This window comes from Hypomesus nipponensis, chromosome 1 (genome assembly GCF_054491055.1).
Source record: "Hypomesus nipponensis isolate SF chromosome 1, ASM5449105v1, whole genome shotgun sequence".
In the NCBI taxonomy this organism is placed as follows: Eukaryota; Metazoa; Chordata; class Actinopteri; order Osmeriformes; family Osmeridae; genus Hypomesus; species Hypomesus nipponensis.
The window spans coordinates 1,828,916-1,856,733 of NC_140361.1; the positions used below are offsets into that span (position 1 = coordinate 1,828,916).

At 43.7% G+C, this 27,818-nt stretch overlaps 3 protein-coding genes and 1 long non-coding RNA gene across 9 annotated transcripts; 1 reads left to right on the forward strand and 3 right to left on the reverse strand.

Annotated features, from left to right (window-relative positions):
* gpm6aa (glycoprotein M6Aa) lies at positions 1 to 23,285 on the reverse strand. 3 transcript variants are annotated; one of them, XM_084696275.1, is made up of 8 exons: positions 23,146 to 23,285; positions 14,329 to 14,434; positions 5,405 to 5,597; positions 4,777 to 4,933; positions 4,393 to 4,546; positions 3,851 to 3,927; positions 3,530 to 3,595; positions 1 to 2,185 (listed from the first exon to the last, which is right to left on the reverse strand). In XM_084696275.1, exons 2-8 carry the CDS (start codon positions 14,363 to 14,365, stop codon positions 2,033 to 2,035), a joined length of 837 nt encoding a protein of 278 aa, XP_084552401.1. In that variant the 5' UTR covers positions 14,366 to 14,434; positions 23,146 to 23,285; the 3' UTR covers positions 1 to 2,032. The 3 variants fall into 3 exon arrangements, with proteins under 3 accessions (XP_084552401.1, XP_084552309.1, XP_084552483.1); XM_084696183.1 differs by having other exon boundaries at positions 23,096 to 23,231; XM_084696357.1 differs by lacking the exon at positions 23,146 to 23,285 and adding an exon at positions 14,844 to 17,121.
* On the reverse strand, positions 19,886 to 23,285 carry spata4 (spermatogenesis associated 4). 2 transcript variants are annotated; one of them, XM_084696575.1, is made up of 7 exons: positions 23,146 to 23,285; positions 22,090 to 22,164; positions 21,850 to 21,979; positions 21,616 to 21,734; positions 21,244 to 21,464; positions 20,790 to 20,900; positions 19,886 to 20,683 (listed from the first exon to the last, which is right to left on the reverse strand). In XM_084696575.1, exons 1-7 carry the CDS (start codon positions 23,166 to 23,168, stop codon positions 20,592 to 20,594), a joined length of 771 nt encoding a protein of 256 aa, XP_084552701.1. In that variant the 5' UTR covers positions 23,169 to 23,285; the 3' UTR covers positions 19,886 to 20,591. The 2 variants fall into 2 exon arrangements, with proteins under 2 accessions (XP_084552701.1, XP_084552615.1); XM_084696489.1 differs by lacking the exon at positions 23,146 to 23,285 and having other exon boundaries at positions 22,090 to 22,383.
* On the reverse strand, positions 22,462 to 27,295 carry asb5a (ankyrin repeat and SOCS box containing 5a). Of its 2 annotated transcripts, none has more exons than XM_084695979.1 (7): positions 27,038 to 27,295; positions 25,720 to 25,799; positions 25,314 to 25,421; positions 24,965 to 25,115; positions 24,397 to 24,531; positions 23,954 to 24,145; positions 22,462 to 23,646 (listed from the first exon to the last, which is right to left on the reverse strand). In XM_084695979.1, the coding sequence occupies exons 1-7, from the start codon at positions 27,237 to 27,239 to the stop codon at positions 23,519 to 23,521; spliced, it is 996 nt and encodes a 331-aa protein (XP_084552105.1). In that variant the 5' UTR covers positions 27,240 to 27,295; the 3' UTR covers positions 22,462 to 23,518. The 2 variants fall into 2 exon arrangements, with proteins under 2 accessions (XP_084552105.1, XP_084552185.1); XM_084696059.1 differs by lacking the exon at positions 27,038 to 27,295 and adding an exon at positions 26,173 to 26,407.
* On the forward strand, positions 23,298 to 25,977 carry LOC146301808 (uncharacterized). Of its 2 annotated transcripts, XR_014753318.1 has the most exons (6): positions 23,298 to 23,440; positions 23,534 to 23,701; positions 23,939 to 24,119; positions 24,365 to 24,466; positions 24,917 to 25,040; positions 25,702 to 25,977. It is a non-coding gene; the product is annotated as an uncharacterized LOC146301808 (long non-coding RNA). The 2 variants fall into 2 exon arrangements; XR_014753316.1 differs by having other exon boundaries at positions 23,312 to 23,440; positions 24,917 to 25,977.
* Positions 27,296 to 27,818: the final 523 nt, after the last annotated feature.

A 27,818-nucleotide genomic window follows, 5' to 3' on the forward strand; every position in this document is an offset into this window, starting at 1 on the left:
TATTTATTAACAAGTACACAAGTGAATTTTTATTTATGCAAGCAAATTTGATCCTACAGGTCAGGAAATCCACTTCAAGCTGTTGGCACATGTATGTACAAAAAAAACTGAATCAATTATAAGCCTGCTACTAAGCATTCTTGGTGAAAGTACAAAAGACTAATACGAGGAAGAAGCAGAAAGCGTTTGTCTTGTCAGGTCGTCACAGAAGAAGCCACGCTGGTCCAAGTATCAGGTTAAGACATGGTTTTAAAGCCCATCACACAACTAAAGAGAGACGACTCAAATACTACAGTCTAATATCATCAGCATAATGCGGTAAGCGTGGGAGTTTTAGTACTGCACATATAAACAAGGGGTTGACCCAGCAAGACAGTATAAGTGTAAAAAAGTGAAATAAAATGACGTTTGAGTCAATAATACTATACCATTAATGCATGTCCATGCCACAAAAAAACATCTAAATTCACAGTCTTTACCTAACAGTACAGTTATCCAACTCAGAGTTGAACACCAATGCGCTTACACCTAGAGAGAGCACAGAAATGGTCAAATAAGTGCACAAAACTAGCTCTTTGAAGTACTGACAAAACAAATATTGCCAGGCAATGAAATGATAGGCCACGTTTGTAGTCCTATGGCATGATGACGTGTAAGCAAGACAATCAGACTTTTACTGTCATGAACAAAATTACTTACTGTGACACTTTTTTCTTACATCAGAGGAGCCCATCCAAAAAGTGTCACAACACCAACAAACTGAATTTTTTTTATCGTCAAGATTTTAGTAAGACTGATAGATGAGTTGTGGATTTAACCACAGTGATCTCTTTTCATTCTCGTATGAATCGTCCTGATATTGAAGTGCTCAACATATAGGTATGCATTTATATATCAATATATACACTACAGATATCTGCAAAAACTTGTTTCATTCTAGTATTTATAAAGTTCACCTTTAAGAAATAAAAAAGGGGTTATGAAAAGATGTTTGCATGTGCTTATGTGGCTGGATTCAAGACAAGGAGCCATTCTGTCCGAAAATAGCTTTTCCTAATATCATAAAATAGTCCATAGTTTATCATTTTAATGACGAATCCTGTCTTTGATACTGACCGAGGTCAAAGTTTCCTGTTTAACAGGCTTGGCACAGCTAGCAAATAATATCTGTTCTCGTGTAACATTTTGGTATCTATCCTTAAATTGGCATGCTATTGTGAAACTGCAATTACAAAAAACAATTGTAAGATTCTAATTCCTTTCACTTCAAGTTATTTTCATCCCAGTTCATGGCAGTACAGTACTGCTACATTATCCAAAAGGCTAGAGATGCTTTTTATAGTTGCCCTGTGAGATTGAAAATATTTTTAGTCTTCAAAACAGATTACCCCCGTTCATCAACGTAAATACAGTTCTTGAAAATGAAACTTTTTTTAATACACAAACATGAGAAATGTGCTTGAAACCCTTTTAAGCCCCAACAGACCACCTCATGAATGAAAAAAATAAATAGTACATAAAAACTAAATAAAGATCAAATCATTTTTTCTATCAGTAAAAAAGAAAATAGATAATAAAAAAAAAAGAAATTCTATTACTGGACGTAAAGAATATCCTACAAAGAAAATACAAAAATAAACGGCTACTTTTAAACTTTACTCCATCCTACACTAGCGTCAAACTACACAATAGTAAAACTACACTACACACTATCAACAACAATAACCCAACCGATAATTATAATACTAATAATAACGTGACAGTCCATGACAGAGGTGAATGGGGCTGTTGTCGTTTGAAATGCTGTTTGTGGGGGCGAGAGGGGTGAAGGATCCCCGGACCACTATGTCACATGACGCACCAGTGACATCAGCGGTGGCGAGGGCCCTGAGCGCCACCCAGCCCCCCTCAGGAGGGGACGGTGGAGAGAGAGAGAGAGAGAGAGAGAGAGAGAGAGAGAGAGAGAGAGAGAGAGGGGGGTGGAGGAGGGGTGGAGGAGGATGGAGTGGGAGCGACAGGCCTCTCCCTGGTCTTATGTGTAGGCGTTGAGACGCTCCTTGGAGCGGGTGGAGTGGATGTCGTGGAGCTCCTGTTCCTCCTTGGACTTGATGTCTTCGTACTTCTGCATCCTGCAGGCGTCCTTCACGTACGCCCAGTTGGCTGAGAGCACCATCAGGTAGTGAATCTGCGACAGGGGGCGCAAACCGGGCCGTTAGTCAGTCAGTGAGTCATTCAGACAGACAGCTATTCCATCATTCAGTCATTAAGTCAGTCAGTCAGTCAGGTCGGACATGCTGTGGCAGTTCAACAGTTTGTTGAACAGTATCTGGCCTGTTTTCCTAACCTCATGGGCTTTGTGTTACAGAAGTGCCAGGGAGGCTGTAATACTTGACTCCACCACCAGGTGGCAGAGCAGTATTTGTCGTGAGCCTGGCCCCAGTGTCTCCATGGCAGCAGAGGCTCCATGGAAACACCCTTCCATTGTGAATGCATTGTGTAAATCCTGCCACTCCTTTCACAAGGGATCGTTTACAACTACTTTTCCCATCTTCCTCGTCATCATCACGTATTGACAATGACCAACCAGGGGGATTGATTTGAAGTGAGTCTGGATCCCTACTATCCATCCCAGACAATACACTTCATTATCATCATGTGGATTGTTTTGGCTGATTAGCACCTACGTTATTATCTGATCTAAACTGAAGGATTTCTTCAGTAGGTAAAAAACAAAACATCTCCAGTCTGTGTCTAAGGACCTACCCCTGCTGGTGACTGTCTGTGCTTCAGTGGATAAATGTTTAATTTTCCCAGACATTTGTTTAGACGGAGAGAGAAAAAAAACGCCAGGCCGTGTCTCTCAATTTGCAATTATCCTTGACTAACGAGTCCATTCTCTTTCTTAGAAAATGGCTCCTCCACAAATTACTGAGTGATGTTTCCAACAAGCACCGGCCCTTTCTTCTCTCAGTTTCCATGACAACACGGTGACATGGCCAGCGTCTCGTACAGAGAGAGAGAGAGTGTGAGAAAGAGAGGGTGGAAAGCATATATCCACTGCGCCAAACTACCTCCCTTCCAGCCATTCCCAAAGGCCAACACAGCTACCACCAACGTGCCCCAGTGGCACACACGATAACAGCTGTATCTTTCGTGTTTTCACATAATTCAATGTAGTTCTTATCTATTATGGTCAATAGTGACAGGGATCATATCAAATCACAGCCTTGTAAATTAATTAGTTTGGGACTAATAGTTAGGGAAAAAAGTTAGGAACATTTACTGAATTCAAACTTTCTCACTCAAGGAATGTCAGATGAATTCTACAGAGGTTACATACACAAACGCAGTCATGTTCTGATTCCACTGTTCACCAGATGATACGTCACTCTCCCACAGAAGCCACTCAACAATATCAGTAGAATAGCTTTCATATTTCCACATAATTATATTATTTATAACCTATTATGGTCGAGTTGAGCAGTAGAGGACAGTATGTTTGTGTTTAAATCATTTAAAAGTCTCTCACCATAGCAATCACAGCAGCACCTGCCCCAGCCAGAGCACAGATGAACAGGTGGAAGGTCATATCCAGCTGGAACACAAACAGGAGAGGAGGGTGAGGCTACAGAAACTTACATTGACGTTCATATTTTATCAATTTAGCAGACGCTTTCATCCAAAGCGACATAAAATAGATCATATAGAAAATACAGCTGATAATCTAGGACCAGAAGTGCAGGGTTTTAAGTATGATAGATTCTTTGTTTTACTTTATCTACCTTCCAAATACAGGGAAATAACAGAAATGTATGTGGCCCCATGTTAGGTCTGTCACATAAGTACCCACCTCGTTCGATTCACACATCTTGTAAAACTTCTCAGATCTAGTACACACTGTTTTGGCCTCAGCGATTGGCACGATCCCTGAAAAGAAAGACATGCTATGGTCAGCACTGGAACATCAAGTATATCAGTGCACATGTTTTGTGACGTGTGACCTGTGGACAATAACACTGTCAGAGATTTATGAGGGAAGTGTTCTTCCACCAGTGGCATGAATGTACTTGAACTGTGCCAGGGCGGTGATTTAAGGGAGAGACAGAGAGATAGAAACAAGGAGACAGAGAGAGAGAGAGAGAGAGAGAGAGAGAGAGAGAGAGAGAGATAGAAACAAGGAGACAGAGAGAGAGAGAGAGAGAGAGAGAGAGAGAGAGAGAGAGAGAGAGAGAAACAAGGAGACAGAGAGAGAGAGAGAGAGAGAGAGAGAGAGAGAGAGAGAGAGAGAGAGAGAGAGAGAGAGAGAGAGAGAGAGAGAGAGAGAGAGAGAGCAGAAGAAAACGGAGAGAAAAAAAACTAGAGAGTGACAGAGAGATCTGTCTCCTTGCTTACCATACTGGCGCGGGTCCAAGCATAGGGTAACCCCCTCCAGCATGGTCGTGTTTTGGCAAATGGTCCAGATGTTAAAGTACATGAAGACAGGAAGGGAGGTGAACGCCGTCACCCCCAGCCAGGCCAGCATGAAGATATACGTCAGCATGATGAACTAGGACGACACACATAGGACAACAAGTCACATTCAATGTTGCGTAAAAATGTAAAAGTTTCCTGGCCTAGTCTAGCAGTACTTAAAAAACAGCAACTCTATATTTTGGCGCCCTTGTCCCTCACCCAGGACAGCAGCAACATAATGATCCTTTCACGAACAACTGGAATCAATCAATGAAACTCCTTTATTTCCCTCCCCAGCTGTGTTGAAGGCTGTCGTCTGCTCACCCAGGCACTGACGCAGCGTCCACAGGTGGTGATCTTGAAGTCTCCGTACAGGTCCTTGATGGCCCCGCTGGTGAAGAAGCCCTCCACCATCAGCAGGATGCCGTACACGAAGAAGGCAGAGGCGATGCCGTAGATGACGTACTTGATGATGTCAATCCTGAAGGAGGGGGGGGGGGGGGGGGGGGGGAGAGCGGGGGGGGGGAGGGGGAGCGGGGGGGGGGGAAGCATGGTTAAACAACACGGTGTCTTTTCCACTGATGAATTTACATTTTAGTCATTTAGCAGACGCTCTTATCCAGAGCGACTTACAGTAAGTACAGGGACATTCCCCCCGAGGCAAGTAGGGTGAAGTGCCTTGCCCATGGACACAACATAATTTGGCACGGCCAGGAATCGAACAGGCAACCTTCTGATTACTAGCCCGATTCCATAACTGCTCAACTGCTCAGCCACCTTACTCCCTGTCTCATACGTCACATCATTAGTTTCACCGCTGTCCTTCAGAGCTTTGATACTTGTCCTTAAATATATATTTGACATTTGTCCTTAGACATCGAACACACTGTATGTCCTTAGACCTTCACAGTAACGTCTGAGACCTAAAGGGCCCAGAGGGCGGCGTACTTACATGGTGAAGACGTCCAGAGAGTCCATGGGGCTCCTCACCACCTCAAAGTAGTTCTGCAGGATGGTGACGGTGCCCGACAAGGCCTCGTGCCCACAGCCACAGAACAGGGCCACGCCAGCGTACAGCAGGATGGTGGCGATGAGAGAAGGGTAGGGGATCCCGCCCAGGCATTTGATGCAGCACTCCAGGCATCCTGAACACACACACACACACATTCAGAGAGACACATACACACACACATAAACAGGCACACACACACACACACACACAGAGAGAGAGAGAGAGACAGAAAAATAGAAGATTTAGCAGTCAGTCAATAGATAACTCAAGTAAGAAGTGCATGTTTAGAAACAAAAGGCGAGTAATGGAACCCTGAGGTAGACAGACAGCACAATTCCAAATTCTTTTTTTTGGATTAATGTTCTGGAACAGATCTGAGGAGAAGGCCGGCTAAACAACAGACGGTCACGAGTGTCTTAATTTGACGCAGAACATCTTCTGACCAGTCACCTCTGACCTCTGACCTGAACCCTACGCCGAACCTATCATCATCCAACAGGAGCGTCTGCAGGGTGAGTCATCACTGCTCTGCTTACTGTCACACTGCTCACTGTGGAGGCGGGGTGTGTGTGTGTTGTGTCTGAGTTGTGTGGATTGTGAAGACAGACAATTGGAATCTGTGTCTGTATATCACACCAAGCCAATTTGGGCTCATGTTGATCCCAGTTTGAATTCCAATCTAGAAATGAATGTTAAACGAGTTTTTTTTTTCTTCTTAACTGCATGTAACACTCTAATGTGATCTGTCAAAATTACTGTGTGCACAGTTAATGAAATGCGCAAATGTAATTTCATGCTCATGGAAGAATTCTCTGGAGCATTAACATCGTTATTAGAACCAATGATTACATTATTTAATTATCTTTCATCTGCATCTCTGGTCACGTTTTGCTCCGTTTTTCTCTTACTTTTTCATTCAAGAATCTGCAACCACGCAATGGAATTTTAATGTAATTCAAGAGGACGTCGATAAATTACGTGTTACAATGATTGCGGTCATTCCCGCCTTCCCTCCCAGCCTCTCACCCACCGTCGTCATGCGATCTGCTCTAGCTCTGCCAGGCGAAAACATAAGCACGAGCGAGCCCTCCAACTCGCGCGGCTTCTGTCTCCGAGTGGAACCTGCACTGAATACCAAGCAGCTCGAGCCAGCTAGACTTGCTGAGCAACGAACCAATACAGCAAGGAAGATTATGTGTCCACGCAGATGTAATCCTGTATTCGATTGTGCCGTTATCGACACAAGTATCCCCATCGCTTCAGAGCAGTGATATCTTCATTATACGATCTTATCGGTTTTAGCGGGAAAAAACGATGAAAAGGGTCGTCGACTACAGCTGTCTACCCTGGGCTGTAACGGTGTGTGTGTGGAGGGGGGTCCATTATGAGAGCGGGTGTAATTGAACTATTCCTTGAAGTGAATGATTTGTGTCATGTCCCTATTCAAGGTTTTATTACCTGAGCATTATTGAAACTAGTGTCCCTTAATTGGGCTATTAAAGGGAAATATAAATCAATTTCAGAGGATGAACTGCCAAGTGGCCTAATCTCTGGTTAAAACCTTGATTTCCTATTTATAACTTGAATTTTTCGTGTGGATTATTGCATCAATGCTACACGAGCCATTCATTGGGCTTCATGTTGAGTCGTTGGCCCTTGTTGTTCCAGTGTGTTGAACGATTATTTTGTTTGTGCTAAAATAAAGAAAGTTGTTGGGATCTATAACGAAATGCAATATATGTTAATAACACAGAGCAACACACTAGTGTAACTTCTGGCTCATCTAACTTCCACAAGTAATCTAGCTAGTTGCGGAAGACTAAGGAAATTGGATGTTGTTACCATGGAAACTGCAACGGATATGGATGTGAAGCTAGCACTGGGAGGAATAAGGAGTTGATTTAAGGAGAATGAGGTTTTATTGATTGTGTGGTGCTAATTTGACGGAAGACAACTATTGGGCTGGTCACACCGTTTCCCATATAGATTCCCGAATGAGAGCGTGCGTAGGGCTGTTTGAGAACAATAAAACTCAGACTAATTAATAAAACATAGGCTAACCTATTTCCGTCAGCCTTTTTTTGGTTAGTTTCTTTGTTAAACATGGATAATTACAGCTAGGTATAGCAATATCACAATATCTGATGTTGGCACCCAAAGGCAGACGTTTGAAAGATGAAACGGTGAGTCGCAGACCCAGACAAACGGATAGCTCCTCCCTGCATAGCAAAACCGTCATCCGATTCTCAGTTCTCCATTGATCCTGACTCACACTGTGAGATGTGAGCCGCTGGAAATGACAACCAGTGTGTAAATTGACTGAGAGGAGCTGCAGAATGGTTGATCCATTATTTAGCGCCAGCACGGCACAGCGCCAAACATTTTCATGCATTATTTAAGCTCGCTGCATTAGTGTTACATTACCTTGGACGTGGAAGACGGCTGCTTAATGAGCAGTCGGTGCCATGCAAATACCGCTCACGGTCTGAACTTAGGGTTGAGATGCAGGAGACCCATTGGAAGCGAGGCCTAGCCACCGTGGGGATTTGATTGCATTGATAAGTGAAAACTGAATGTGAAACTGATTTCAAATCAGCTTTTGCCAGATTGGTTAACGAGGGAGACTGCATTTGTTCCTTTGTGCTGTTTTTGAGTGGTTGAAAGACGATTTAAAACAAAGATGTATGCTACATAAACTGTAGTCACTGTCTTTACAATAACACTTTGATTCAGAGGCAAACCTACTTTGGTAGATATTGAGTCAATTATTAATGTTGGACATGACTGCCACGCCCGCTTTTGCCATTGTGACTATTTTATATTATAATTCATGTTAACATCATAAATATCAATTTTCTTAAACATTGTTGAGGAATGGGGAGATAAATATCTCAGTGTAAGGTACGATCGAAACACAAGTCCTGTCATTTTCTTTGTTCTGTTTTTCATTACATTTTCAACTTAGGGGAATCATTGAATACATGTAATTAAAATCACCAATCATAAGGATTAATTTTAGTCCACTAATAAAAGATCAATGAATATAACCCCCCCCCCCCAGCACACACACAAACCCCTCTTTAAAAAGTGAATTCTATTGTTTCCCCATTACCCCAAATCCCCCCCCACCCCACCCAATCAACAGAAGGCGTCTCTCTAATACAAAGAGAAAGGACACCCCCTTCTCAGCCCCCCTCCCAACTCCCACCTCTCTCCCATCTGTCAGTGTCATGTCCGACAGGCAAGAGACACACACAAACGCACACGCAAACACAACCATTCATTTCTTCAATATCCTCTATCCCATGAACTCTCCGAAAAATGGAGGTTACTATTATGTCACGGTCAGTCACCCCTCTTAATGAGAACATCCGCCGAACCGTCCTGAAGACAGCAGGATACAAGTAACTCCAGAAGACAAAGGACTCAGTCGGACGCCCAAATTAGCACTAAAGGGAAAGCTGGAGAAGCAGGGTGCAGTTAGATTCAGCACACCACCAGGGAGGGAGAAGCAGGGTGCAGTTAGATTCAGCACACCACCAGGGACGGAGAAGCAGGGTGCAGTTAGATTCAGCACACCACCAGGGAGGGAGAAGCAGGGTGCAGTTAGATTCAGCACACCACCAGGGAGGGAGAAGGAGAGGCAGACATGAAAAGGTGGTGGGGGTGGGGGGAGGAGGGGCTGGGCGTTTGGTTTGGTGTCTAGCGGTGTGTGCATGCAAGGCAGACTCTAGCATATAATGATGATCATTAGATCCTAGGGCCCGGAGACTTCCGTGGAGGGGGGTGAAGGAGAGCTGTGCCTGGGCTGGAGCAGGTTGTGTGTGTGTGTGGGGTGTGTTTGTGTGTGTGTGTGTGTGGGGGGTGTGTGTGCGTCTCAGGGATGGGCTGTGTGACCTCTCCTCCGCTCGGCTCTCTTCCCCCCAGAGCGGGCAGGTTCACAGCCCCCTCCCCCCCCCCCCCTCCTCTGAGCATGTTTAATCAACCAGTATGGTTGCCATGTCAACCGCAGCGCAAAATCTGAGAATAGGCCAGGCACTTCAGAGCCATGACCCACTTACTGTATGTCAACAAATTCAGTGGGACAATAGTGAATGAGACCCATCACACAGATTAGCCCTCTGGGCTGAAAGGCAGGGCAGCCAGGGCCTAAGAGCTGGGAGCAGGCACAGATTTGATTCAGGTTATTTTCTCTCTTTTTTCAAGGGTTTAAGCAATCCATGATTACTTAACATGGACGGGCCTTTTGACTGCAGTGATGTACCTCGTGGAGTGAGGGTTAGAGATAATGTGTGTTAGAGATACATGTACTATCAAGCTAGCGTTTGTCTGAATTCTTTTTGAAGTCTTCAGAGACTGTTAAGCTCTACCAGTGTATATCTCCGCGGTTTAACCACAAGGTCCAAAATGTCGATTGAGAGTCAACTGCAAAAGCCCTTCAAGATATTATCCGGTTTTGTGAGAGCCTGCTGTTCTCCTATCTCTGATCTAAACTTGCAGTGGTGACTAATCTTGTTCATAACAATGACACAGCCTTCAGAAGCCGGACAGCGCTATCCAGGACAAGCGAGGGAACAATTGGTGGAACTCCCTTGACCTCCTCTGGGCTGGGGGTCAGGAACTAAGGACATGGGAGAGTGGGTTAGGGAAGGAGACTGTTGGTCTGAGATCACAGTGTGGGACTAGTTACCCCACATTTACACTCAACTTTTACCTCACCAACAATTGCAAAACACAAAATCAGAGCTCTTGGATGTTCAGATGTGCATGTGAAATAGGATTTTTTTTTTTCCTCAACATCCTGTTTTTCAAATCAAAATATGGCCTGTGTTTGCTTTGGATTGTGCCGCGAGTTGTCAAAGCATCACATCCTTGAGCTTTATCTAACTGATCAAACAGAAGGGGAACCAATCCCTTGCAGAGAGGATTCTTGGCTCGGCCAATGCTAACAGGTGTGCCTCTCGTAATTTTTCCATTCGGATCTGAGGCAGATAACAACGGAAATGGCCCTAAAACACCGCTTAAATAAACCTTGTGGTCCATCCAGTTTCTGCCTTGTTAATTAAGAGATAACTACAACCATTGACACAAGTCAGATTAAATTTCTGTTTCAAAAACTGGTGTAATAGAGCTTTTGTTGTCTGTCAGGGTGTTGGTTTGTCCCCTGTTGCTAGGTACGAGCTCGGCACGTAGCATGCAGCGCTACATTTGGCTAACAGCTGAACTGAGCAGAGCCCCACCTGGTGCATCTGACTCATAATCTGAGATTTGCAGCCTCAGAGGAGGACGGAGTAAAGGCCTTAGCAAACTGTGTGTGTGTGTTACCACGGACACCTACCTGTCTTTTTTCATCACGCCGATTTATTTGAGTTCTTAAGCTGCTTAATAAATATCAACATATGGACTAATCCTCCTTATCAAGATGCAATTACCATCAAAAAATGTTGGTGTCCTTTTTAAGTCTAGTCTTTTGGTAAATATATGAAATCAGAAAACAAGTTTTTTTTAAGGACACAAGGAAGTGGATAATACTATTAGACTGGTATTTTACTGTTGGGTTGCTTGGTTACTGATTTGTTTATACCTGGCATGGGTAGAGAACCCCAGACGACCCTGTGAGGTAGCAGGGTTCTGTCCTGGTGGGACAGGACCCTGTGAGGTAGCAGGGTTCTGTCCTGGTGGGACAGGACCCTGTGAGGTAGCAGGGTTCTGTCCTGGTGGGACGACCCTGTGAGGTAGCAGGGTTCTGTCCTGGTGGGACGACCCTGTGAGGTAGCAGGGTTCTGTCCTGGTGGGACAGGACCCTATGAGGTAGCAGGGTTCTGTCCTGGTGGGACGACCCTGTGAGGTAGCAGGGTTCTGTCCTGGTGGGACGACCCTGTGAGGTAGCAGGGTTCTGTCCTGGTGGGACGACCCTGTGAGGTAGCAGGGTTCTGTCCTGGTGGGACGACCCACAGAAAGTGCTCGTAAATCGGCTTGTCTTTGTAATTAAGTCATGTCATTTAGGGCCACGGTAGATTCTCTGTTGTAAATTACATTAAAGGGGTGAATAAGCACGAATTTATCCTGTAAACTATTTGAAAGAAAATCGAAACAAATTTTGTTTTAAAGATGGAACCCAAAGACACACAACACCTTCAGGATGGAGTATTAAAAAAATCCTGAGTTGATTGCTTGACAAACTAAAGCAGTCGTTTGTTGTTCAAACAAAAAGGATGGTGTTAAATCTCTTGTGTCTTCTAAAGTTAAAGCAACTCTCCATAGTAACGGTAACATCCCTCCATAGTAACAGGCTGACCTGTGTCTCCTATCTCTCCAGCTCCAGATCTGTCAGCTTCACCATGGAGATGTGAAGAGGCTCGCTCAAGCAAAAACAGCCAACTGGAAGCCAACAGCTAAAGCAGTTCACACAAGATGTGGTGGAAAATGTTTCCATGTATGGAAACATCAATGTAACGTGCAGTGTTTCCTTGACTTTATGTCAAGATGAATGTTGCTTGTTTGTGTGGTTGGGTTTGGATGGGTGCACCCAACTGCAAATACCAACCCCCGAACAAGGTTTTAAATATTTGCTCTTGTGGACAAGATGCACTATATGAACGCTGCCCTAGAACTTACATAAATAGTCACTTCTCTAACACAGTGTTCAGTGATTCCACATGTCATCCACTGGACTTTTAAAGACTGTTGAACTTGGTTAGATAATTCAATAACTCCTTGCAGACTTCATCTAATCAAACATCTCTCATCACAAACACACAAATGCCACCATCCTCATCGATGACAGCATGTTCCCCAAATATCCCTGTCTGGTGATTAATAAAGTGTTATCTTAATAAAGTGTTGAATCAGTTCAAGTTCTGTGCTCTTGAATCCTGACTCCAGAACACTTCAGAGAGTCCACACAGAGAGGAAGCAGAGAGGAAGCAGAGAGGAAGCAGAGAGGAAGCAGAGAGGAAGCAGAGAGGAAGCAGAGAGGAAGCAGAGAGGAAGCAGAGAGGAAGCAGAGAGGAATGTTAATCTGGCCCACTCAGCCTCAAGGACACTGCTGCTTCATCTGCATGTTTTATGAATCCATCTCCAGGTTCGATGGAGGGATGTGCCACTTTGCCACATTTGGGCCATGGAGGCCACTGCTAGCACCGCAAAAGAGTTCAGCTAAGTAATTATAGATAGTTAGCCATTTCCTCACCCGGATGAACGGACGTTGTGTGCAGCACAAGACAGGCAGGCAGGGCCAGCTTGCGTGATAGCCTCTTTCAGTTGGTTAAACATTCTTGGAAGGAAAGTGACCCACAGTCGCAGAATGGCTTTAAGGCTCGCGCTGACACGGTTTGTGGGAATGCACAGCCTATCTTTTAGAGGGCGACTGAGAGCTATTAAATCCAAGATGTGACAGTCATCTGTGACATGTTGTGTTATGTTTGAGGACACTATTGTGACAGGACCATAAACATGTAGACAGCCAACAAAAAGATCCGATGATGTCAATTACATCATCATTACCTCAGTAGAAAACACAGGCGGCACTTTGCATCAATAAGTGAGAAACGCCCAGCATTCTCAGCTTATTGGCACACACACACCCATGCAAACACAAACACACACAGACACACATGTCTCCCACAAACACACAGATGAATACACACATGCAAACACAAACGCACACACAGACACACACATGCACACACACTACACGGTGCCCAGGATACCAAAATGTCATGTGCAGAAACGAGCCGAAAGAGAGTAGCTGCAGGAATAATGACTAGACTTTGACAACGCCATGGCAACTGTTTCAGTTCCCTCCCATGCCGGGCAGTGTGAAGCAATGATGAGAGGGAGGGAGGGAGGGAGGGAGGGAGGGAGGGAGGGAGGGAGGGAGGGAGGGAGGGAGGGAGGGAGGGAGGGAGGGAGGGAGGGAGGGAGGGAGGGAGGGAGGGAGGGAGGGAGGGAGGGAGGGAGGGAGGGAGGGGAGGAGGGGGAGGGGAGGAGGGGGAGGGGAGGAGGGAGGGAGGGGGACGAGGGGGAGACAAGCACAGACATATGAAGCTCTGTCACATGCAGCAAACCTGGGGACGAGAGAATGGAGGGAGAAAGGGAGGAAGGAGAGAGGAGAAAGGGAGGGAGGAGGGAGAGAGGGGAAGATGCATGTATAGATATAGATATGTATTTTTTTCTTCATGTAACAAACCATTTGAGCTAATATGGCCATTTAAAATAATTCAGATATTCAAACCTAGGCACTGGCAAACATGAATATATTAAAACACTCCTATTTCTGCCTAAATGCATAACATACACTGTGGAACCAAGGTGGGGGCTGGGGTTTGCATTAGAAATAGCAGCATCTCTCCAACACAAAGCCTGCAAATAGGCTTCGGAAGATGAACGAGAAACAGACCTCGGTCATGCGTCATTTTCTATTGACAATGCAAATCCACTTATTTCATAGCAGCTTCTTTATACACTTTTAGACAATGGGGTTTATTAGGACAGAGACTGAGTTGAGGTCCCTATTCTTTGATGTCCCTGATCTGAAGGCATGGCAGCCTTATGCAGTGCACAAAGACAACACTCGCTGAGAATTCACAGGCAAGCCTCACAGGGACTGTTCACACCCCTCTGACAGCCTCGACAGCAGTCACACACACACACACACACACACACACCTCAGATAAGCATACACTCAAAGGACAAAGGAATCACCCCAAAAAACAGCTTTTCATATTACAAGAATTCAACCAAATTTTTTGTTCAGCCAGAAGCAGTTATTGTTGAGACGAATCACAAATAAAGACAAACCACACAAACTGAAATGGCATTTCCATCCACATTATTACAAATATCTGCTCATTCTCTCTTACCCTTCTGGTTCTGCCCCTCCTCCATGTCCTCTTCCATCGTGGCTATTCTAGATGTGGACTGGCTGGAGATATGTTAAGAAAGCTCCTCGCTTTGCAGGTTCGAACCCTGTAATTTAAAATTCTGATATTAGCTGACGGATAGTCCCCAGGGCACTCTTCTCTCACTCACTCTCCCTCTAGGTGGCGAGAGCGTTTGTCAGCACTGATTTCAGTCAAGTCGCTATACTGTGAGGGGTCACTGAACCTGCCTAGCGCTGTCCATAGCGAGCCACTGTGGCGAGTGCTTAAAAGCTTGTCTCTAGCAGAGACTGGAGGAAGGGAGAGGAGGAGCGGAGAGAGCGGGGGGGGGGGGAGGGGGGTGCGAAGGGTGGTCTCAGTAGTGGGCAGGAAGAGTTTGAGTGTGAGGGGAGGGGGGTGGAGACTGTTGCCAGTGCAGGTGCTCAGAGAGGAAAAAATACACCAACAAAAAGCAGAGAATCTGGACTAGAACACAGTCTATGAAAACAGATCCTCACACTCTGACCAGGGAAGAGAGGGGTGTTTCTCTGGAGACGTGTCCCACCAGGCCATACCCAGCCCACCCTGACAACCCCTCTTCTTCTGAGAAAATGGTTCAGCCTGTCAGCCCCCTTGGCTATGTTCTGCTGCATTAACCGAACCTCTCCTTCACTGGAAAAAATAAAGATTTTCCGAAATCAGAAAAGGGATTCTCCTAATCTTGTTAGTCATACAGATTCAATTACATCATGACAAAGACATTGTCATGGGATTGTTATCACGTTTTTGCATGTATGTATTAATGTATGCGTGTATGCATGTATGGATGTCTGTGTGGATGTATGGATGTAGTTTGAGTATATATAAAGTGTATGTAGCACGGTGCATTACAGCACTACTCTGAAGAAGGGACGTCAGGATGGATGGACAGTTAAAGTTAAGTTTCAACTTTATCGTTGTGTATTAAAAACATAATGAAATACTTGTGTTCTAGCTCAGCCTGCTTTAACACAAAGGAAACAGAATCCCCCCAAAACAAGATGGATGGATGAGTGAATGAAAGGATGGATGTGTGAATGAAAGGATGGATGTGTGAATGAAAGGATGGATGAGTGAATGAAAGGATGGATGTGTGAATGAAAGGATGGATGTGTGAATGAAAGGATGGATGTATGAATGGATGGATGTATGAATGGATGGATAGCGGATGGATGGATAAATGCTAGAAAAAAAAACATAATTCTTGAAATATGAGAAAGATTGGTGAGGTTGACCTGCCTTAAAGGAAATGCCATGATATGGAATGACGTAGAGAGGTGGAATCAAGCGGACATTCAGGCATGCAGGTGAGAACCTGTAGCGTGCTCCGCTGTTACTAAGTGAAACCAAAATGGATTACAAGTGACGAAAAGTAAAAGGATCACATGCTGACTATTAACTATGCAGAGCATTATGTAACAGGACGTTACATCATAGCCAAAAACTGAAATCTGAGATCAGCTGATCATTCTTACCAGGCTGAGAGGTGTCTGAGAAAAAGGTTAACAAATTAAAGTAAACAAATCCTAAATTCCTTTATACAGCAGAGTATGCAGTGAGAACGCACGCAAGGGAAGGCTTACTCCTCCTCGCCAGCTCCTCACAATGCTTGGCTATATTTAACTTTGCTATTGAGAGAATAAGGAGTCGCTCAATTTAGTCCCTGTCGTTACTGTAGCTTGGGGGCGTTGTGGAAGACGTTCCACGTTGAGTTATCTGAGGTTCTGCTCTGTGGCCACTGTCCAAGGGAAGGTCTCCTCATCCCCTGGGCCAAGTTCAGCTGTCTTTGGTCCGTCAATGTTTTGATATAAGACCATTTCCTTCCAAATTCATTTGTAGTGTTGTTTTGGGTGATTTTTTGTTTTGATGAAATTTGATTTACATTACATTTCTTCATTTAGCACATGCTTTTATCCGAAGCGACTTCCAAGAGAGAGCTTTGAAAAACTGCATAGGTCATGAACAACAGGAAAACATTGTGGGTAGCCAAAACATGAAGCATACATTGTGAAAAACAAATATGTGCCAATGGGAAGAAACATAAGAGCATGTAGTTGAAACAAGTTACAATTAAACAACATGAACCTCAAAAGCGCAAGAGTGTACCTGTAGGAAAGCAAGCAACAATAATATAATACAAAGAGAGAAAAAGAAGTTAAATAAGTTACAACTAACCAACAAGAGAAGCAAGTCCCTAAATAAGAGTCATTGTTTTCCTGGATTAATTAAATAAAGGAGGTCTGTGCAATCTACACATCTTAGATTTGCAATAATTTACAGCATGAATGGAACAATCCATGCTTTCCAAAAATCTTTATAAAAAAAACTCCACCTTAAAAACCCTGCAATATTCTGCTGTTAATTACTATCCCAAGTGAGACTGCAACATTTCCAGAAAACTCAAAAATCTGAAGCCTTTGTAGATGAAGAGTGCTTAAGAGCACCTTGCAACTACCAACTAATACAGTGTGTCTCTGTTTAACCAAATGTAATAAATAACAATTTAATAAAATATGCAAATGAACAGGAGCTGTTCATCAGTTATTTGTAAGCAAATACAGCAGCATCTGTTGTGAAAGATGCTACAGCACACACACACACACACAGTGAACACATACAAAGAACATATACACAGAACACAGGCACACACACACATGCACTGACACAAAGCACCCCGCCCTTGGCCTGGATAACACTGCCTCACACAGCCTTGTTAATGGGGGTGGGAGACTTGCTGTGGGGGTTGGGGATTTTTTTCTTTTGGGGAATCCTTTAGCTCACAAGCCTCAGATACCCCCTGGCTAGACTTGTTCCTGTCTATGCTTTCAATAAAGCTTTGACCCCCCCTCACCCCCTTCGCGCGCCCCCCTCCCCCCCCTTCTCGCGCCCCCACCCCCACCCCGCCCCTCCCACGACTGCTGCTGTGTTAAGCACGGTGGCTAGCACCGTGGAGGGAACGAGGTGCCAGATGGCCAAACAGAGAGTGAGGGTATCTAGGCAGAGTGCATCTCTCATCAGCTAGCTGGCATCTCAGACGCATGGAATGATCTGTGTGAGCGAGAGTCTGTGTGCAAGTGCGTTTGTGCGTAACCAAGCGTTAATGTGCGTCTCTTAATTGTATAGGTGTAGCCTACGTACGCATATAGGAGTAGGCTACACATGACTAAATTATGTCGTGCGCGCGTGAGTGCTTATTACTGTAGGCCAAAGTGTTGTGTGTGTTTGTGTGTACGTAAAATGATATTGCCAGCGCTTGTGCTCATCAACAGAAGGAGCCAAAGAAGCTCACAGTAAGCTTATTACCGTCTCCTCCTCGCTCCCCAGCATGTTCGACTCGCTAGTTGCCATAGCAACCGACCCCCAGATATTGTTCAATAGAGAAGGCGGACAGATATGGAATAAATAAAAACATCAGCCCTCTAACCCCAGACCCTCCCTTTTTTCACTATACACATGAAACAAACAAAAAATGAGATAGAGGCTTTATCTGCAATAATTGGGTTTTATTTAGAACGTTAGCTTAATATTAAATTGACAAATTTAATAAAATGGGATTATATTGGTTCGGCTATTTAGTGTTTAGGGAATTCATTTTGAACAATATTGAATTGTTGAAGAAAAATGCTTCGCTCATGTTGCCTAATATGGGCCTAGTCTACTACATGGTTTCTTGAACAATTTGCATTTACATACAGTAGCATAAGTTATTGGCTAATGTTAAACTCAACCCCCCCAAAATAAAAAATAATAAAATTCCAACAGTGATAACTAAGCAACCATAAAGAGAGGTGTTTGGGAGCTAAAATGTGTTTGCGTCCAATGAGCCAGCCAACACGGGAAGATTCAGGAGGTCAACGTTTACAGCCCACTAGCGAGAGAAGCTAAACTGCTTAAGACTGCAGTTCCCTTTGACAACCATGGCAACAAGACCTAGTGTACCGGAGAAGATTTATTTTAGCTCTAGTTTTAAAGTGAGACACTTATCAAAAACACCGGGATGGGGGGGGGGGGGGGTAAGATGTGCTATACATGACTCAAGTTGCATCTATTACAATGCAAAGCACTTAAAGAATAAAATACTTCACAATAAACGGTAATTTGTAGATCTGTTGGTTTTTTAACCAGGGGAACTGAGAATGATAGGCTGTGGTATAGCTAGACAGTGGTTAATACGGGAACCGCACATTTGAAACATGGCATGATACATTTTTAAGGTGTTTTATTTCAAAATAGATAGCCTAGTAGCCAACTGCAGATTGTATTTATATGAGTAGGCCTAAAGTAGGTGACTTTAAAAATACATTAAAAAAAGTCCATAATGTCCTTTGCTTTGACTGACAGAGGATTAAGGATATACGGCACCATTGAACTTCACAAGAGGCTACTTCAAACAAAGTGTTCCCGATAAAATGATAATTATCAGTGTCAGGAGAGTCTGGTATAGATCATATCAACACATCATTGTTCCAGGCTAAACCTCTTAGACCACATGGGCTGCTGGGCCAGCAGCCAAAAACACTTATCATCTTGTCATCTTTTTACAGTACGTTTACAGCTCAATTGTAAATTGAGAACCACAGGGTGGTGAGAGATTTACAGGAGGAGCTGCTAAGCTCTTTCAGTCGAAGTGGGCATGCTTTCAGTTAGCGCTAATCGGACTACTCCTATCCCAGGTACACAGCAAAAGAAACTTCAGTCTTAAAACCTTCAGCCCAGCAGGAAAAAAACAATCAGCTTTATTTGTATAAACGAGTTATAGGTGAAACGTGTCATTTTAATAGAATTGTGGTGTGGTGCTACCGCTGTGTTGAGAGGGAGGTAGGGTTATAGTAGAGGTTTAATAGAGCGTTTTTTTACATTATATGAAGAGGTTAGAACTTTGACCATATTTGGATGTAAATACAGACTGTCATATTATCGGATATTTGATCAAAAAGAAACAAGTTTAACCTACAGAATTAAATATGAAAGCTATGCACAGAATGTGTTTGTGACAGTTAATTGCGCTCTGTGGCAAGTACTAATGACCCGGCTAGGCCTACATAAACACTGTCACAACATTGACATAACAGATGTCATTACCACTAATTAAAGTTGATATCAGCCCATGGACCATGCCTCTAAAACATACCGCCACGATAAACCATTTGGCTTGGAAACGGCTGTCTGGGAAATGGGCATATCTAAAATGGTTTCGTCACGACAGCTGTGGCAGCTAAAAGATCAGGTAAACATTTGAGACGAGAGGCTTCTCGCCTGATAATCTAAGCCTGGTTATCCTTATCCCTGGGCACTGTCTGAGAGACATACTGCCAGTGGACTACAATGTCAACAGTCAAGAATGTCTGTGTTCACATGTGTATAGCAGGTACACAGGAGACCTGGAACATGTAAATAAAAGTTATATCCAGAAAGTATTTATGGTTCTCAGTGGAAACATTGAAGAAAAGTCCATTGACACCTTTTCAAACAAAGCTCAGATGTCAATCTTATAGCTGTAATAAACAGTATCAGACACAACATATCTTATAGCTTTAATAAACAGTATCAGACACAACGTATCTTATAGCTGTAATAAACAGTATCAGACACAACATTGACATGCACGTGAAAGTAGTGTGGGTTGAACTAGAAAAAGAATCACTGCGTTTCACTGACATTCTCTACAACATTCCATTCCTGTAGTGGAGTGTGAGAATATATATCTGCACTGTTTCTACATGCAGACACACCGACATCCCTTCACATCCTTTATGTGAAAAACCAGAGCCATTCAGTTATGTACATTTATCAAATCTATTGCTGATGCTGCCTTCGATTTTGATTGCAACGCCCATGATTTAAACCAGACAGAGCACTGCCCCCTACTGGTAGAACGGTGTACAACATCGTGGGGAGAACATCATTTTGTTTCCAACTGTGGTATGTGACTGGTGACACACACCATACTGCTATAGCTTAACCTGATTTATATCAAATATATTGTATTCTATATGATCTTATATATGATCTTGTATCCTTAATTAAATTTGTCTACAATGTTAGGAAAGCCTGAAAATCAGAAAACACTAAAATAAACTACTTATGTTGATAATACATGAAGGCTTTGTGGAATTACTATATCGTCTATTATTTCACCATATCTATATAATCTTTAGAGGACTTCAATGTGAACATATAGTAACATATACAGACAGTTATGGAGTTAAATCTCACGGTGTGTTTTTTTAATTGGACACGGAGCGCCTCTTTGGTTGGCGCACTTCAATCTCCTTGAAATAGACATGGGGCTTGCTTCTGACGGATGAGGGACAAGACTCTGAAAAACAGAAAATGTACTCATGTCATTGTCTCACAAAATATATGTTATTTCCTCTCAAAAGAAAAGAAATAACTCTGTGTACATTGAGCTTGTACATACGTACTTGTTCCACTGCTGACTGATCCGCTGGTGTCCAGGTCCGTGTTTCCATGGCGATGTGATGGCGGCAGTGAAGCCCCCAGCGCTCCTAAGGTGGGCTTCCTGTTGAATCGCTCTGGACACAGTGTACAGTATCTACTAAGTAATGGGTCTCCAGCCTGGCTGACACTTTCCTAATCATTTCACACGCTTGTATTAAAAGATCTTGGAAAAAATGAAACCCTCATCAATTCAAAGCTTGACTAGAAAGACTGACTCCCGCCCATGTGAACCATCAGATTCAGAGATCTACATCCACTCACTAAGATTCAGAGATCTACATTTAGACTCACTAGGATTCAGAGATCTATATCCTGACTCAATGGGATTCAGAGATCTACATGCAGATCTACTGGGATTCAGAGATCTGCATCAAAACTCACTGGGATTCAGATTCATAGATCTACATGCACACTCACTGGGATTCTGTTCCCTCTCCGCTGCCCTCTGCTCCAGGTGCATGTGGATGATGGCCTGCACCTTCCTCTGGTTGGTGGTGATGCTGGGCTCTGCGATGAGCTCACTCAGTCGCAGGTTGGACTTGATGGCCTTGGAGGCCGTGGAGCGAGCCACCATGGGCAGCTGCTCCTGGTACCCTCGGTCAGAGAAGTCCAGCTCGTCCTTCTGGAAGCTTCTAATCCTGGGGAGGGAGGGTGGGGTGGGGGGGGGGTTTAAGCAGCAAATGTTAAGTAATGGAAATAGGGGGTCTAAGGGCATTTTACTTCAAAATAAGAGATCAGAGGTTTGACCATGCCAGCAATACTGTTCTCCAGTTAACTTGGCAGATTTACCTCCTGTTTGTCAATACTGTGTAAATCTCCTGCACCAGCAGCTCCGCAGCTCCCGGTTTACAGTGGATGCTGCCATCAATAGCTTCCTTCAGCAGCTGTATGTTTTCCTTCTGTAGAAACTGTGGAGGCACACATGGATTATACCATATAGGGACTACTAGAGTATCAGCGAAAAATGAACCATGTTCACTGTCTTTCTGTGTGGTGTTATTTGGCCGTTCACACTGGACTTACCCTCTCTATTTGAGCCCAGTTACCCAGTTTAGTAGCAATAGAGGTGCCATTGTCATACGAGTGCATTGTAAGGTGCTCTGGATAATACCAGGAAAATATTTCTGCCACCAGATAGCCATTAGAAAAATCTCTGAGGAGAGATAAGAACATTTTTTTTGAGAGATTATATTTGATCAAATAAAGCTAAGTAACTGGTATATTTGATTTATACAACTGGAATATCACCTATTATGTGCCTACCTGCGCAAATTCTTTGGTGAAAATGACAAGTCAAGGCTTTGTATCCACTTCAGTACTTCTCGTGGTATCCCTGTCCTTTTAGGAGTTTGTTGATATGCCATTACAAAGTTACAGTATTTGCGTTGAAACGTTTTCCTTTAAGTACTTTCTTACGCAAGAGCTGTAAATAAACTAAGGAAACTAATCGAATACTAATGAATCATCTTTACTAGATAGAAAGCTAGCTAGCCAGCTAATTCCATTTTTGATAAGTAGACATTTTAGTGTTTACAACTCCATGACAACGGCCTCTCTTCTTCTCCCTTTCGCGGTGAATCAGAGCGAACATAAGCATTGTCGCCATCTAGTGGGTATATAAAGACAAGACATGACCACGTTCTTAAGCGGTTTACTGGTAAATCCAGGACACCCTCTCATGTTGTGACCACACCGTGCAGCAGTTTTCAAAACGGTGGTGTGTCGTCTATGAAAGCATGTGCACACATACATAAACATATAAACAATTTAACTGTTGCACAGCACTCTATTTCATCAAATACTGTCCTTAATAGCCTAGTCCCAGAATGCAGAAACATACAATCACAGCACTTCATTATGCCTTATTTATAAAAACACCTATATGAAAGCAGTTGGCTCTATGCACACGACAGTGATAGCTAGGTCTACTTATTCCCTGGAAATAAATAGGCAGGTCTAGAAATCTTAACCCTACACTCAGACTCTGAGTCAGTGTGCAACTTCTCCAACTCCGTGTTGGAACGGGATCGCTCCCGTTTCCAGATTTTTGTTCGAAATCCAAATGTTAAATTATCCATAGGGAATATATTTGACAGACCAATTATTTATCTGTTAACATTAATGACTAGCAAGCAAGCTGACAATCAGATAATTGATTACATTATCATGTAGCTAAAAATGGCTAACTAGCTAGTCTAGCTAATGTTACCGCTCAAATCACATAACCTAGCTGGCTAGCTACTTACTGTGCGAGTTAGACAATTCATACCTTCATAATTGTCGACGTAGCTCGAAACGTACAATTTGAACCCCCTTTACCTTTTTTTGAAGGGCAGCAACATAGAATCCTATGAACATCGTTTTAGGTCATTTTGAGAAGATCAACCAAACTCCTACTAAAAAACGCAATTTTGTGTTAAAGAACGAATGCAACCATGGACATCATGTGCAACTGCTAGCTACCGGAAGTTGTTGGCCCGGGTTATGCAATGTGCACAAGTCGCGTTTCTAACTTTGTTTGAAGTTCTAGACGTGGCCTATTTCCCCCTTGAAATACGTTTTACTGTCTTGTGCATATCGATTAATTCCAATCCCAATAGGATACAGTATTTCGGTAAGTCAACTGCACAAAAACAAAAAGTGTCCGTCAGTCGCAAACAGAAAACGATGCTTATTTTTCTGTGCTGGTGCGTTATCTGTATTGCAGGTAGTTTTTGACTGGACTGGGCAGAGGCAGTCGGGACATCAGGTGGAACCGATCACGGCCGACATTCTCTCGGATGCACTGGCGACAGAGCTGGCTGAGCAGGCGAGGCGTGACTGGGGGAAGAAAGAGGGATGACCGAGAAGTGGGACAACAGCAGAACATCGACTGGTAAAATAAGTTTAACCTTTTACTTTTTTTCTTCTGAAATACAGTCAAAACAAACTAGCACTGGAGATGGTATTTAATATAAAAATCTCTGTTTTTGTTCTTTATACTTCGACACAAACACATTGATCCTGAGCAACATATAAAGGGGATTTGAACCTGCGATCTCTTGATCTGCAGTAAAATGCTCTAATCACTGTGCTCCCAGCTACACCTAACCCCAGATATTCCATGTTGCAGTTCTTGGTAACTGACCCTCGTAGAGCATCAGGAAGCTCTCTGTGGAGCTACCAGGAGGAGACACCTCCACTGGCCTCTGGAACTCCAGGTTCCTGGCATTGATGTCAGCCCCAAAATCCAGCAGCATCTTCACCATGGCTGTGCTGTCCTTCTGGGCTGCGGCGTGTAGGGGCGTCTCCAGGTATTTACCTCTCTGGACATGGGCTCCTGTGGTGAGGAGACACATCAGGGCTGTCCAATCAGGGCCGTTCAATCCCACACACTGGAGAACTACACTCCTGCAGTTTTTTTTGGTGTCATTGCTTCAACCCTATTTGTAACCAACCTGATTCAGCTCATCGACCAAACAATCAGTAGATCATAGGTTAGCTTTGGATCGAAGCAACAGAGCCAGGCAGCACCCAGTTAAATCGTTTATGATGCCAGGCAGACCGAGGACGAACTGCGACGGACCTCACCTTCCCTCAGCAGCATCCTGGAACACTCCAGCTCCTGGAATACACAGGCGGTGTAGAGCGGCGTGCCCAGGTGAGGGATGTCCATGTCCACATCCGCTCCCCACGCCACCAGAGCCTCCACACACTTACTGTGTCCTACACAGGGACAGGGGGAGTCAGGAACTCCTGGGTGGGTTTAGGTGCAGTGCTATGGACGTATGTGAAGCCCTCTGGGACATTGCTCTTGATGCAACAGAAATACGATTTAATTTAGTGTGAGATGATTAGATTCCGTTTGGGTAAAGCTATGTGTAGCATTTGGCTGGAAAGATTGCAGGTTCAAATACCCCCCTTTCTATGTGAAGCATTGGATAAAAGCGTCTGCTAAATGAATGCGTTACATTGTTTGTTATAGTCAAGTAGAATAGCAAAAAAAGTTAAATAATAGAGACATCTTTTCTTTTAAGCAGGGTCTTAAGTGTGTGACCATGCTTGGTTGGGTGCATTGTATACTTTTGTTTTGACCTTCTATTTCCATTAGGTTTACTGAATAAATGCACAGTTCAGCCGTTTTGCCTGTGGAGAGTACCTCTGCTGGTGGCTTCGTGGATGGGCGAGGGCTGAAACACCGGGGCCTGGGGCTTAGCCCCCCTCTCCAGAAGCAGGTCTGTGCAGGTCCCACTGCCCACCAAGCACGCGTTGAACAGGGGGGTCCTCCCGTCTATGGTGGTGACGTTCACCTGCACACAGTGGGGTGTCAGCTTCACTTAACCGTGACGCGGAGACTATCCAGAGAGGAGAGAGCACTCAGGTGTTAGACAGATGAATTTCTTTAGATTTGCTCTTTGCCATTCGATGAAGAGAGAATCTACTCGGTGTCATGAACATGCTGTTGGTCACATCTGCTGGTGTCTGGGTTGTGATTAAGAGGGACTCACGTTGGCTCCTGATTCGATGAGGAGCCTGGCACAGGCTACATGGTTGCCCAGGCATGCATCATGAAGGGGGCTCACATGGTCTATGGTGAGCACGTTCACATTGTGGCCCTGTAGATTCAAGCAAATACGATGGAAGTATATTCACATTTTGTTTTCACATTTTGACACTTTCACACAATGAGGGCATGTTGAAAGAACAGCAGAATATCAAGGATCAATGTTATTTCGGAGGTCTGAGTCAAGGAACGGTCTGTATTTAACAAGTTTGTATGTGTTTCGTATGTCAAACACAAATGATTAAGAGCAACACACAACTGTGACATATTCGGCGGAAGCGACTCACAGTTCAGTGAAGTAGATCAAAAGCAATAATCTCACACATTCACAGTTCACGGGAGCAGCTGACCTGCAAGATGAGGTTCCTGAGGACGAGGAGTCGGCCTTGGCTCGCTGCGTCATGTAGAGGAGACCGGTCGGCCCAGGACCCTGAAACAGGAATAACATCAACAAATACTGCAAACAACAAGTATCAACTCAGATTACCAACAGAATTATGGCAGAGGAACGTCAGATGTTGTCATTGACTGGTGTGCTACACTTTTGAAACAAACACAACCATAGAGATGTTTAGTAAATATACAAACATAAACATTTGTAATTAAACAGCAACATTTTATCAATAAAAAAATTATCTTTCTTTTACTGCTTGCCGTTATATATGCACAGTCCATGCAACATTTTGAGTAGAATCAGCCACATGGATCACCAAGTTAATGATATTCACAGACAAATATTAGATACATCCTATTATGTAACAGCACTGTAGGCTAACTCCACTTTACAGATAGACCTGCTGTACCTGAATCAATATCCAAAATAACTCCACAAGCATTCCACACAGCATCATCAGCATCGCCATTTCCCTCCATTTCATTCAAATAACCTTAAACCTTTTCCCCAAAATAAATTGCTATCTGAAGAGTGGTATCATATCCAACAGTATCACTTTAAGGTGCCTCGTCTAAGAACCATGATCTAGGTTGCTGCTAGCTGTTCATTCTTCACAGAGAACATGGATGTTTGCTAACAGACTCTGGTTCTGCGCGTGCTTTTTGGGCTTGTCACTCAATCCCTCCAGTTCCCTCCAGCTCCCCGGCTGAGTACCAACAGTAAGTAGGCCAAGGGGTGGGACCCCATGGCTGTGTTCTATTAATACATCGGGGGACGACACTAAATGTCCAGCCACTGCTGCTGTATGTTTCGTTTTTACACATTATCCTTATTCCTTTAGTAACAACTACTGTTGGTCACTTGTGGCGTAAACCAAGATCTGTAAAGGCAGCATCCAAATGCAAGAGTATGCATGAGAGGAAGTGATTAGTGACTGTGTATGAAAACCAACAAATAAGTGTTTTCCATTGTGATGTATTCTTTTCCTAGTGCATGATCTATCCAGTGCCTGATCTATCCAGTGCCATGATCTATCCAGTGCCTGATCTATCCAGTGCCATGATCTATCCAGTGCCATGATCTATCCAGTGCCATGATCTATCCAGTGCCATGATCTATCCAGTGCCATGATCTATCCAGTGCCATGATCTATCCAGTGCCATGATCTATCCAGTGCCATGATCTATCCAGTGCCATGATCTATCCAGTGCCATGATCTATCTTCGTATGTATGGTTCTAAAACACTACAGAGGCATGACACAGTTTTACTCACCCTGTCGTTGACCATAGTCATAGAACTCTGCAGATATCCTGGCAGCCTCCTTTCGGTTTCCACGGATGACATAGAAGTAGGTGAGTAAGTTTAGGCTTATCTTCACAAAGAGTTTGAAGCAGAACAGTGCCAAGATGCTGAGGTAAACATTGGACAACTGGGCCGCGAAGGGCTTGTCAGTACTATCTGTTGGCTCAGGCATTGCCCTCTGTCAGTTAGGGTCTCTATACCACAGGGGATCATGTGCCTCTGACTGCTAGTCTGGTTTCCCCTCAGACACCTACTGGTCCTGATTGAACAAGCTGGTATAATAGTGCAGCTGCCGTTGTGCCTGTGTGAAAATAGTTGAGCATTCTCCTATTTTTAAAGAGGGGGTTGAATATTCTGTGGTTTAACCTTTAATTTGTGATAACCAGGAGGGATATTACGTTGTAGAAGTAATGGAAGGAGACAATTATTAAACTGTGTACACATTCTTTTATGAATGCTTGTGGGTGTTTAATAGGATACGTGTTGGTTTGATAAAGAACCGTGATTGGGTTGAGTTTAGTCATACCAACTAAACTTAGTATTCAAGCACAACATTAAATAACCCAATCAACCGCCAGAGGGCAGTGCAGCACAACATTTAGTTATAGCAGAGAATGTCTAATATCTTTTAGACAGGCACTGCCAGGTTATAGTCAAAGTAATAGACACAAATGGTCTCATAGAGTGTATTAAACTTACTGTAATGTGATATTGACAGGCTGTTCATCTTCACAATGATCATTATTTTCGT